Source organism: Struthio camelus, chromosome 3 (assembly GCF_040807025.1).
Source record: "Struthio camelus isolate bStrCam1 chromosome 3, bStrCam1.hap1, whole genome shotgun sequence".
NCBI classification, from domain to species: domain Eukaryota; kingdom Metazoa; phylum Chordata; class Aves; order Struthioniformes; family Struthionidae; genus Struthio; species Struthio camelus.
The window spans coordinates 47,438,516-47,451,773 of record NC_090944.1 but is presented as its reverse complement, the minus strand read 5'-3'; the positions used below and the strand labels follow the sequence as shown (position 1 = coordinate 47,451,773).

At 40.7% G+C, this 13,258-nt stretch overlaps 1 protein-coding gene across 2 annotated transcripts in view; it reads left to right on the top strand.

Moving 5' to 3' along the window:
- Nucleotides 1-13,258, top strand: part of SNAP91 (synaptosome associated protein 91) — a 72,546-nt gene that overhangs the window by 29,112 nt on the left and 30,176 nt on the right. For both annotated transcript variants that reach the window (XM_068937667.1, XM_068937666.1), the window contains exons 8-13: nucleotides 609-715; nucleotides 2,082-2,123; nucleotides 3,588-3,658; nucleotides 5,054-5,081; nucleotides 7,202-7,311; nucleotides 8,423-8,523. In XM_068937667.1, the coding sequence (XP_068793768.1) occupies nucleotides 609-715; nucleotides 2,082-2,123; nucleotides 3,588-3,658; nucleotides 5,054-5,081; nucleotides 7,202-7,311; nucleotides 8,423-8,523 (459 nt within the window). The remainder of the gene's footprint in view (nucleotides 1-608; nucleotides 716-2,081; nucleotides 2,124-3,587; nucleotides 3,659-5,053; nucleotides 5,082-7,201; nucleotides 7,312-8,422; nucleotides 8,524-13,258) is intronic.

Here is a 13,258-nt window from a genome sequence, read left to right as displayed (position 1 = left end):
ATTTCATAAGCATAACTCTCGTGTTTTGACTGAACTGTAGGCATGGAAAGTTTATTGAATAGGTGGAAATGTGTTGGGTGTAACAATTGGATTGAGACTTCACTGTTTATAGCTATTTAAAGCGTAAGCTGGGTTGCAGTATATGGCAGTCTTCCTTAATAATACTGTGTGTGAACCAATTTTAGAAAGTTACTAGAGTGGAAAAAGTACTGTTCTTTGGAGTTAAGGCAACTTGGGAGAAGAAATATATAAATACATTTAAGTATCCTTAATTACCTTTAATTTCAAGGTTGATAGGTACTTCATCTGTTTACCATCTGTCTTTAAAAACCTGGTTTACATCACATGTAATGCTGTGGCTGCTTTGGGTGCAGTTTTCCAGTCTGTATAATTATTTAGCATCTCAGCAGGCCAAACTCCTAATTTCTGCTCATGACTGGGAAAGCTACTAGCAAAAGTCTAAGCACAAAAATGTTAGTGGAGTGCTGTATTCTTGATTTGTTAGTTAGACCAACAATATGATTTTTCCTGAAAACTAAAGTTGCTGATAAATGCAGACATACATATGTAAGATACCTTAACTGAAATTTGCCAAATTATTTCTCTAGAGAAATTTTTTGAAATGAAAAAGGGACAATGTAAAGATGCTCTTGAAATCTACAAACGATTTCTTACTCGAATGACCAGAGTATCAGAGTTTCTTAAAGTTGCAGAGGTAAGTGACTTCCAGTCTTCTGGAGTCTGGCACTTAAGTTTTTTTGTGAAAATTTTTTAGCACTAATATAAAATATTAATTGAACTTGTCAAGCATCTGACTCGCTATGTGTAAATGTGAGGCAGTATAGATCTGCTTGTTCAGCACTTCTTGAACTAGTAAGCCCTGCTTAGACCTTCAGCATCTCTCTGCTGTGCAGCCAGCCTGAACTTTCCTGGTAATTTAACAGATGATGTGAATTCAACCACTACAGTGTTTCTTGGAAGTGTTGTAATAAATGTATGCTTCTGGGGCAGAGTAGGACATGAGAGGAAAAAACAGCAATTACGAACAAAAGCTTAACGATTTTAAGTCTTCTTCTGAAGTCTTTGCAGCCAGCTACAAGCTCTTAACTGCAATGTGAAATTTTACCAGTTTTGATCCTTTTTACCATCCTCTTAGGTGGGTAATGCAAATACTACTACAAAACAGTTAATTAACTGTTTTGCTGGGCTGTCATTTGAGGTGGTTGGCTCCCTGGCACAAGATGAACTTATTGCCGTATTTCATGCTTTGTTATCAAGGGCATCAACAGTGAGCTAGACAGTAAGTTTATGCCTTTGGTAGTGTGCCTGCTTATTTGAAGGAAACTGCTAGACTTCTAAATGGCATGTAATGTCTGAGGTGAGTGTTGGATTTGAGGGAGTAATAACTTGGAGTCTTCAGATTTTTGAGAAATCAGGCACCTTTACAATACAAGGGATTCAGGATTATTTTGATTATGCTTTGGGATGACTAAATGTTGAGTTCGCTCTTCTGCAAAAGTTAGGCCAACAGGCACTATGAAGAGCCAACAGTTAAGCAACAGAACAACTAATTAAAGTTTGGAGACTGGCACCTCATCTCGCTATACTTGAAATGCTAGGAGAGAAGGGCAGAAAAACAAAGTGACTGTGGTTTTAGCTGTTTTTGGCAGTCTCTTCTCGAAAAGTTGCTCACAGCTGAATTTAGAAATAAGTTCCCTAGGATAGTCAAGTGTCTGAGTAGTATTTCTACCACAGTTCGCTAGTGGTGCCCTCTGAGACAGCAGTACGTGACCAGAGGACCCTGCTTATTTTACAGTAGGGAGTATGAATTTGACCAAGCTGGAGGAGAACCTGAGAGAAAGATTGCTGCAGGTTGCTGAAAGTAATGGAACAGCTTCCAGAAAGATGGGCATCTGCACATGCTAACTTTGTAGGGTTTTTTTTCTTTTTTTCTCCTTTAAACATTTTTAAAGACAAAGTGCATTGTAGATTGAAGAGCATTCCACAGTTCTAGTCAAACTTAATGCTTGCTGCAGGGGAAATAACACACTCATGTTTTACAACCTCTTTTAAATCCACAGCAAGTTGGAATTGACAAAGGTGATATCCCTGATCTTACACAGGTAAGCCTCTCTGTGATCTCTTTGAATCGATGTAGTATTTAAAAGTTTAAGAATCAAAAAGTATACCAGCAATCTAAATGTTCTTTTTTGATGGCTTCCAACACGTAGCTGAAAAATGGCCTGTCTTGCCCTTCCTTTGCTAAAGGGCAGACTTCCACCGTTTATAGAACAAGTTTATCTTTGACAACAGACTGCACAAAACTTGTATTGTGACTTGCTCCATGATCTCATTCTGACACTGTCTTTGTCCAGAGATGAAATTCAGAGCAGTGGTAGATAGTGCTACTTTACTGGTCGGTTTTAATGTCAAAATTAATGTGTGGACACCACACACGAAACATACATAGCTGTGCGTTGGCACTAGCAGGTACTGAGCATCCTCAAGCATCCAACATAGCTGCACAACTGGAGTTTTCAGTGTACTGTACACGTGGGCAGTGGGAATTCCACACTCAGTCGTGGCAAACTGACGTCTTTGGTGCATGTGTATATACTGAAATTAAAGACATTACTTGTGGAAAACACCGTAGGTATTGCTGCCAGGAATTCTGGCTGATCTGAGAGACACTGATCAAGAGAATTCCCCTTTTAAAGACTGTACCACTGATGAGCCGATAACCCTGATAAAAAAAAATTTTGCTATTTACTCCTGTGGCTCTCAAGGGTTTCCTCCTTGCCTGTTGATCATACAGGATTCTACTTACCTGGACACTGTTTTTATACTGGAGTTGTTAAGGACACTGTCATTTGTATTTACTACTGCTTTTCTTAACTGCCATTGTGTAAGCAAATGCATGCCTGGGGATATTGCCTGACCAGAAGGAGGTTACTTAAAATAAAACCTAAGATCAGTGAGACTTGAAAAAGCTTGATTTTTGTAAATCCTCAAGATGATAATTTTTTTCTGAATTTTGAGTTACTTTAGCTGCTGTGCTCAATAATCTGTGCCTAGTTTAATATTGAGAACAAATAATAACTATAAGATGCTGTGTTGCTGGGAGTCTTGAAACTTACGGTAACGGCTTTGGGGGGGTTGGGGAGACTATTTTGTTTAGACTGCAAATATTATAGAACCCTTTGGTTGTAAATGACATTTCGGAGATCTGGCTAAAAGCAAAACTGAATAGATGACCTTGAACCTGTTACTATTAATTAACCCTGTGGATGCCTGTGCTGGTGTCAGTGTTTTAGCACTGACTCAAACCGTGACGAGCATATCTTGGTTTTAGGCTTCAGACTCAGTTTAGTAGAGTCAAGTGTTTCCTCTGCAAGTTTGGGCGCTTAATATCATCCTTAAAAATTCTCTTTGCCTGGATACTTCTAGCGTGGAAATTCACTGTTTTTACAGTGTTGTAAATAAAGTAACAGCATGAGTGTGTACTTTAGGGAAGTTTGTGCTGGTTCTCTAGAGCTGCTGATTTAGGTAATGTGTTTAGAAGTCTATCTTTTGTCTTTGCTTTCAAGGCTCCTAGCAGTCTTATGGAGACCCTTGAGCAACATCTAAACTCATTGGAAGGAAAAAAACCTGGCAACAAGTAAGTATATATTGTGAAAACATATCTCAAGGCAAAATGTAGTCTGAGACTAGCTGATATTTAAGCTTATCTCCTCCAACCTACTTTTGCTACTTAACTGGAAAAGAATTTGTGGTAAGATTACAGTTTTCCTTACCTTTTTCAGAACTGTCTTAATGGCACGCTTACGAAAAGCAGTGGTGGGGCGGAAACAAACATCTAGACACTTTCCATAATGAAGTAAAATTAACTGTGGCTTAATGAACAGTCCTGGAAGGAACTGGTTTTTGCTCCTGTAGAGGCTTTCATTTTCAAAATTGGATTGTTTTCTAATGGCTTTATATTACTAGATACTTCTCATGGCTGTCTCTAGGAAAGACTAAGCTAAAAATGTGTGTTTTTTTTTTCTTTTGCTGTTGCTTTCCTTGTAATTTAGTGAAGGGTAAGTACAGATGTTTATGTATTACTTGCATGCAGACATGGTTATGATTTTTTTAAGATGGCTTGAATAATTAGAAATAAATATCTTCATTAAATTGCACCTAAATTGTTACTGGCTTTTGTATATAGGCATTGAGTTATTTTTAGTCATTTCTATCTTAACTCCAGATCGTCTACAGTACTACAGCTTTCAAGATTTATCCAATTGAATTAACCTACAGGACAGACCCTAGTTCAATACCAGTGAAGTTTTAACTTCATCTTCTCTTTCCATAGTCAGTGCCATTGTAAGTTTTCATCTCTTAAGTCAAAGCTGCCGTAAAAGCGTGTGGTGGCGTTTTCATACCTCGTTGTAACGAAAGCAAACAAATGCACTGACATGTACATCCTAACTTATGATTAAGTCTGCAGTTTAGTGTTTCTATGACTTTTTTGCGTGTGAGCGACTTAAGCTTGGACTTTACAACTAACTGTTTCCATGCTTTTGAATCTCATTATTTTAAAGTAACCTGATTTTCTTTAAAAGAGCAATGCACTTTGAAAATCGGCTCATGCATCCCTAGGAGTCTTGTCTTAGGTAACTGCTTCTGTATCAGTCTTACCCTGCTAGTATCCCAGGATTTATGCAATCTGGTTACATCTTGCCCCAATAGCTCTTTCCTCCTGGCTCCTGTAGGCCTTAATGTGAGACTTCGGTATGCATTTCTGCCTTTCCTGCGTTAAGTAGAGCTTATTTAAAAGACAGAATAAGCCTGTGGTATCAACTGACTTAAAAAATTTATTTAAGCTTTGAAGCAATAATTTTCAGTCTTTGTTTAATATGATGTGTGAAAGTTTGAGACATGGGGGAGGGCATAAAATTGTGGAGATCTTCAGAAAACTGTCGTGCTCAGTTTATTGGTCTTTTTTGCGTGAAGGTGGACGACTGGAAACAGTTTCCAAAAGTGTATTTATTTCAAACTCTTTTTTTTCCAGATCTGGGGCTCCTTCTCCTCTGAGCAAGGTAAATACTGGCTATTGTTGTGCTAACTAACTCTTGTTCAGGTGACAGGCTTCAGAACGTTTTAAGGGCATACAGAGTTAGATTTCCTTCTGCTAATCTGCTTTGTGGATTTGTTTCTGTCTCGATCCTAAATGACAAAGTGCATATTTAAACACTTTCATAGTGGCCTCATGAAAGCTCCTTGCTAGTCTGATGGGCCTTACCGCTCATATCGGTGCGTTCTGTACCTAGTGACAAGTGCTGTGCAAGAGAAAGTAAATGAAAACTTCTGAACTGGGCAGGGAGGAGCAGCTGTTCAATACGTGATTCTAGTGAAAGTTCTTAAACTCCTTCCAAACCTCCGTTAGTTTGGAAAACAAAAACAAAACAACAACAACAACAAAAAAAAACAAAACAAAAAACTACTCTTGTCCAGTACTGTTGCAGTTGCTGAGATTACTACATTATGACTCAGCCCTGAGTAACCCCCTGCTCCCCAGTAATGTGAAGAGTTTGCATCAAACAAGTCTAAGACTGTAGTAAAGGCTTGAGGAGAGTCTAGACAATTTATATCCATCTCCAGTCAGAGTTCTGATGGTGGAATGGCAGTAGCAGAACTTAGAGAAAAATGTTTCCTAGGCTTTTGACACTATCTCCCATCACATCCTCATAGGTAAACTCAGGAAGTGTGGGTTAGTTGAATGGACAGTGAGGTGGATTGAGAACTGGCTGGATGGCCGAGCTCCGAGGGTTGTGGTCAGTGGCGCAGAGTCTAGTTGGAGGCCTGTGGCTAGCGGTGTCCCCCAGGGGTCAGTCCTGGGTCCAGTCTTGTTCAACGTATTCATCGATGACCTGGAGGAAGGGACAGAGTGCACCCTCAGCAAGTTGGCTGATGATACTAAACTGGGGGGAGTGGCTGACCCACCAGAAGGCTGTGCTGCCCTTCAGAGGGACCTGGACAGGCTGGAGAGCTGGGCGTCGAAAGGAACCTCCTGAAGTTTAACAAAGGCAAGTGCAGGGTCCTGCACCTAGGGAGGAATAATCCCATGCAGCAAGACAGGCTGGGGGTTGACCTGCTGGAAAGTAGCTCTGCCGAGAAGGACCTGGGAGTGCTGGTGGACTACAAGTTAAACATGAGGCAGCAGTGTGCCCTTGTGGCCAAGAAGGCCAATGGTCTCCTGGGGTGCATGAGGCAGAGTGTTGCCAGCAGGTGGAGGGAGGTGATCCTGCCCCTCCGCTCAGCCCTGGTGAGGCCTCCCGTGGAGTACTGGGTCCAGTTCTGGGCTCCCCAGTACAAGAGAGACATGGTGCTACTGGAGAGAGTCTAGTGGAGGGCTCCAAAGATGGACTAGGTGCTCTCCAGAAGTTCCTTCCAACCTTGGCCATTCTGTGGTTTCCAGTTTGTCTTTCCTTTTCTTTACTTGGAAAAGGTCAGAATGGTAAATAGTGCTAAATATAGGACTCTTCTTGCTTTTGTTCGTTAGAAAAGGCATTTCTCTGGTGTGTGTGAGATGATGTAACAAAGCTAGTAGTGTCTTTTAGAATTAAACTGAAACTCTTCAAAGTAACTTGATTCTCAAGCGCACAGAACAATTGCAGCATACTGTTCCTGGTGCCTGACCTTGCCATACTTAAGATATACCTAATCTCCCGAATTGGAAGAGCTAATGAAGAAAAATCATAGGCTGAGCTTTCTTTTATACTTTCCTAAGGACTTAGCCATTAGCAGTGGCAACATTTAATTCTTAAACTCTGACTGAAGTTTTATGCGCATGCTTAACTTAGCTTCTGACCATTTCTCTTCTCCCACCACTCCTACAATCAATATACTAAGATGCTGATAGTTCTGAGCATCACTTCTGAGTTAGAGTTGGTTAGACACTGAGCGAGTCATCAACATCCCATGACAATACAACCTATTCTTTGTCACTTTTTCTAGTAGAGGAATCAAATGTTCAGAGCTTGTGACTTGCTAGCCCTCTGAAAACGTAGTCAGTTGTTCTTAAATTCTCTGAAAGAGGAGAATAGCTTACATTGAGAACACTTGATGTCAAAACTGGACTTAAGTATGTGAATCTGTGCACAGGTTATTTGTGGAGAAATGATGGTATATTGAATGTATGCTTAAAATATTTCTCCAGTCTTCTCCAGCCACGACTGTTACATCTCCTAATGCTACTCCAGCAAAAAGTATTGATACATCTCCTCCAGTTGATCTTTTTGCAACTTCATCTACAGCTGCTCCGGTCAGGTAAGATAAACAGCAAATATGAACCTGATGCAGATGCCAAGGTTACAGTTCTAGCAGGAGACTTGCCAGAAAGATTTTGCTCACTTTACTGGTTAGCATACTTCAATATTGAATGGGTTACATAGACTTGTAAGTCTAGATCACTAATGAGCTCTAGCCAAAAAAAGAGAATTCCGTGGCTACTCCGATTTGCATTCAGCATCAGGTAGTAGCAAAGCTGTGCTCTTCCCAACATAAACTTGTAGTCAAATAGACTGAAGTAATATGTAAAAACAAAACCAAATTGATCTTTGCTGACCTTTACTGATCTCTCTCTGAAAGTGCTGATTTAAGACTTTTTTTGCTGTTCAAATTAGTTAATGAAGCACAGAAAAATGTGATGAACTTAGATGGTTAAAATACGAAATAAACATTTAAGTTTGACCAATCAGAAGTTCTGAACTTTACTTTAAACTCAAAAACTGAAGAAACCACTGTTCTTCATTATGATAATTTGAGAGTTGAAGAACTCGAGACATGTAAAATCTCTAAACTTGAACCAAAAGTACAAAGACTTGACTAATTTGGATTAAACTTTTTGGCATGTCAGATGAAGTACTTTGAAGGAACAGCCTCAAGATTAGTTGTTTACTGTGTAAGTGTTCCAGATGAAAAAGACTTTGTTCACTGGCTCCTAAGCCAATATCTGACTGGTTTAAGCATCAAAGTTTTACCAACTCTCCTTTACATAATGCCTATTTATTGTCTGGCAAATGCACATTTCTGGCCTTCTGGTATGATGCGATGAAGTATTTAAGTAACGTGGAGCTATTTTCAGTGACAGCAGCTATTTTCTGTTCTTAGGAACCACTTGGGGGTGGTGGGGGGAGTTTATCTGTTTTTGTTTTCAGGATCGTTGCAGTTTAGCATCTCAGATTTGTTAGTGTCGATATCCACTAACAGCAATAAGTTAAGGTCCCATCCTGACATGTAACGTATCGGCGCTGACTGCAGTGCAGGTGTTTGTGGTCGTTCCTGTAGTGTTAAGGCCTGCAAAACTTCTTTTTTCTTAGTTGTTGTTGAAATGGACAAATGACTCCAGGATTAAGACCTTTTTTCCTTTCCTTGGCAGCTCTTCCAAGCCATCTAGTGATCTTCTGGATCTTCAGCCAGATTTTACATCTACTGGGCAAGCGGCTCCAGCAGCCCCTGCTGGAGCAACTTCATGGGGAGGTAAACAAACTCACTACCAGCATCTCTTCTTGCACATTCCTTTTCCTGGCCAGGTTGGCTGAACTGAAACCTGGCACTTTCTGTACTAGCACAGGATGTTCCCAGCTCACTCTCTGGGTTCTGCTGACCTGATAGTTGGACATTCCTTTGCAGCACAAGACTACTCCTTTTTCTAGGGATATGCATAATAGTATAAGCTGCTTACGAAGGCCAGACTGCAAAGCTGGGGGGAGCAGGATTATGTAATTGAAAGTGAGTGGGAAGAGAATGACTGAAGGTGAAGGTAGGGTAGGCATCTTTAAACAGACAGGGAAGTAGAACTGGAATTGTTTATGTGCTTATTGGCAAGGTTTGTGACAGGCTGTGGGCAGACATCAGCTCTTCCATTCATAAAGCAAGCAGATCTGGAGGGGAAGGATCAACAATTCTGTTACGAACAAACAAAAAAGTCTTAACAGGCTATGAACCAGGCAGTGTACGCTATACACTGATGCTGTTCCAGACAGCATTGGCTGCTAGTGATCTGAACTGTAGGTGAGTTTCTTCCCTGTGAGGAAGAGAAATTACACCACTAAATGATTACTTAGCTTAAATAGTAGTAAACCCACTGTAGTGTATATTTAGAGATCTTCACTTGTGCAGCAGCTTAATGTAACTCATCAGTCCTCTTATGACAGGAATGCTACACTGAGTCATGATGACTCCTTTACTGAATACTAATGTGGGATGCAAGTGACTTCTGCATCTCCTATTTCTGTTCTTACTTTTAGTTGATTAAAGATAATAATGTCTCTTAGCTACTGCGTTGTGAAAGAAGACCTGTTGCTCTAACATAGACAGAGTTTGGTATATCCATATTTAGCCTGTTGAATTGAGTTTTCTTGCAGAAGTAGAGTTTTATTAACCAAATTGTATTCTTATCCAGAAAGCAGGATCGAATAGTTGTCTCCCCTAGGGTGCCTGTGACTAATTATTCTGCAATTTTGTTTGCATCCTGTTTGACCTTTCTGTGTAATTTGTCTTTAGCAGCAGGTAGTTTCGTTGTTGTCCTGCTCCCCCATTCTCAAGTATTGGAACATAAGCTTTTCTGAGATGTTCTGGAAGGGCTCAGGCTTCTTGGCTAACTTTTTTTTTTTTTTTTTTTAAGTAGTTGCTCATTCATGCAGACTAAATACTATTAACATCTTAAAATATTGATTCTCATTGTAATTTAGATGTTTTAGAAGAGATGTTGTACGTGTATTCTTTTGAATTACTAGAAACTTTTAAAGATCACCTAGTAATGCACCTATTCCTCTTACTCCACAATGGACAAGGGCAGCTAACTTTTTTCCTTTGGCCAGGGTTCTCACCACCTCATCAAGCATTGTTTAGTCTTTATCTTTCAGAATAGCATTTTGTTAACTTAGTAAGCTTCAAATTTGTCCGCCTTACTGCTGGCAGGAGTCCAGGTATGATGAACTGTTACCGCATCAGGATCTTACTTTTTTTCCCCTCCCCCTTTTCAGTAATTGCCAAACAGTGTTAGGCATGCATAAATTGAGAACTGTAACGGCTTTGTTGTAAATATACTGAAACTTGCATTCACCTTTCATCTGGTAATGAGAAAAGTTTGCAGCCTGTGTGAAGTTCTTTTATTTAAACTAAATCTGCAGGATGAAGCTGGTAGTCATTCTAAATTGTATGTTGTCATAGGTACCATGGAGCCTTTTGCATACGACCAGCTGCATGCCATTCTCTTTCTGGGTCTTCTAAGCTTTCTCGTCTCATGCAAAACATATATATATTCTTAATATATATTACAGTCCAGCAGACAGGGAGCAATAGGGAAGCGTTATACCTCCAGATCATATGTCTGCCTGGGTTGGGAGCCACATGAGCAAAGCCAAAAATTTTCCATCTGAAAGTTTCAGTTGGAACTTTAGGAAAACAAAACTCTGGTTTTGCAGTTTTTAGCAGAGCCATTAATTTGAATTGGTAGACTGAATTGCAGGAGCATGGTTCAGCAGAGAATAGTGTGATTCTGATTGAAGGTCTCTTTCCCTGGTTCTATTTATAACTTGTCTTGGTGTCTCAGGAGTTGTATTACTATATTCCTTCTCTAATAGAGATGGAACTGTTTCTGTATGCCCTGACAAGCCTTTAGCTTAGCGTCCTCAGTGTAAACTACTATTTAAATAGAAAAACGAGGAGGAACTCTTCCTACAAAAATATTTTTGAATCCTTGCAGAGACAGAAGGATCTTTCAATGGAAAAGGAAAAAGTTGTCCTGGTGATTGCTGTCCAAGTATGGAGGGTTGGGTTGGAGTGATGTTAGACTTTCATGGTTGCAGGGAAAATGTTCAGTGTAAATCTTCATATGCTAGCATCTTCCATTCAATCAGGAATGCTTAAGTAAAGGACTTAAGTATTTTAGTTGAAACAGGAACAAGGAGAGGCAAGAAAAGTATTGTTGGGGCCTTTAGCAACAATATTAGGAAATCCAGAGTTCAGCTGAAGCCAAGATTAATAAGGGTCAATAGGACTTACAAAGACTTGAAACACGCTCTAGTAGCAAAAGGAAGCCTAGGGAAAAATGTGCATTTTCAGTTAATGGGGAAGACAACCTAGTGACAGCCTATAGAAAAGGCTGTAGTACTAAGTGACGTGTTGCCTTGGCCAAGCCCTTTCCCGGGCCACTGTGTATATTGGTAAGGTTTGGGAAAGGGAGGAGCAGTAGCAGTAGGGGGAGCAACAGATTTAAGGGCTGCTTGGAGAGACTGGAAGTATTCAGATCTGTGGCCTGCATGGGATTCACATAGAGATGTTGAAAGAACTGTATGATATGATTGCAAAGCTGCTCTCTATCATCTGCGAGAAGTCTCTGAATATGGAAGAAAGCTAATGTCTGACCCATTTTTTAAAGACAAGAAAGACTCAAGGCACTGTAGCCTACGAAGTCTCACTCTGCTCTCTGGAAAGATTGTGGAGCACATAATCTTGGAATCTATTTCCAAACACGCAGAGGACAAAAAGGTAGTCAGAAATAATCAACATGATTTTCCAACGCAAATCCTACTTGCCAAGTCTGATTGCCTTCTACTGTGAATTACTAGCAAGATAGGTGAGGGGAGAGCATGAAATGATATAGCTGGACTTCAAAGCTTTGGACGCGTCTCACAGCACTTTCGTTTGGAATATGTGACCTGGATGCCTGGACTGTTAGATGGATTGAAAACTGACTGGACAGCTGGGCTCAGAGTGGTCATGAAAGGCTTGACATCTGGTTGGCAGCTACTGATGTGCAGAGGACCTCTGGTATCATTAGAGTGCATTGTTCAAGATCTTCACTTTCATCTTAGTGGGTAAGAAAGAATGCACTCTTAGCAAATTCTGTAGATGATGCTAAATTAGGAGTGATTGACGAGCAAATGTTAGTTTTGACCAAGAGAGACCTAATTAAACTCAAGGACTGGACTGACAGAAACCTATTGAGGTTGAAGCACGGAGTTTTACAGCTGGGACAGATTGACACCATGCATTTGGCCATACAAACTTGTAACTGATGCGTGCCTACCTGAATGCACCTTGCTGAAGGTGACTGGAGGGCACTGTGAGTGCCAAGTGAAATGGATCAACAGCAAACTCCTCGTAAGTAAGGCAGGCAGCGAGCTGGGCTAGATTAGGAAGAACATAGCCACGGTATCAAGGCAAGCTGTTTTTCCCCTTCTAACCAGTGCAGTTGAGACCACCTCATGGAATACTGTATTCACTTCTGGGCTCTCCTACTCAAGAGGAATTTTTGAGAAACAGAAGGGAGCAGAGGGCTACCAAGTTTTCAGGGAGCTAGAGCACTTTACCTGTGGAGGGAGAACGAGGGAACTGGGCTTCTGCAGTCTGGCAAAGTGAAGGCTAAGGGGGACTCTTAATAGTGGCCTCCAGCTACTTGAAGGGGACTTACAAAGACAGTGGAGCCAAACTTTTCTTGGTAGTGGTGGTTGGGATGATGAGGGGAACAGCCACACATTGCAGCTTTGGAGATTGATTGGACCCTGGGAAGAATTACTTCACTTGGAGGCTAGTGTAGCACTGGAACACGTGACGCTTGTGAGCTAGTGGAATCTCCATCGCTGCTGATTTTTTCAAGACTTGATTAGACAGAGCCATGGCTGACCTGATCTAATGTTGGCACTAGTTGTGCTTCAGGCAGCAGTCTGGACTAAAGATGACAATTTCCCTTCCACCTTGGACTTCAGTGAGAATGTGTAACAGCGACTCCCTACTACTCAAGCTACTTCCTCATCTGCAAAACTGCTCTTGCACCCAGCAAATTCATGTGGAAACCTGTGGGAAAGAAATGGTAGAGGGAGGAAGCTAGAAGGATTGCCTCAGTTCAGAACAGCTATGAGAAGGTAAATCTCAAATACTTCAGGATGCAACGTCAACTGGCAGTTTGAACGTCACATGTAACCTGAGCAATCCAGCGCCGTCCACTGATGGATGATACTGCTTTCTCGATCTCACTGGCAGTGTGTATTCTGTATATTCTGACATATACTGTATATTCTGGAGAGTATACTGTATGTTTTATGGTATAAGCTGCATAAATAGGCCATGTAGATTCTGTATATATGTAAGTTGTCTAGCAAATGAGCTAAACTTGAGAAAAATCTGCACTTCTATGGTAGAAGTAGAAAATCAAGGCAGGGTAAAAAGTTGCCTGCAGCATACTGTAAAGTGAGTAGATAAGCATTAG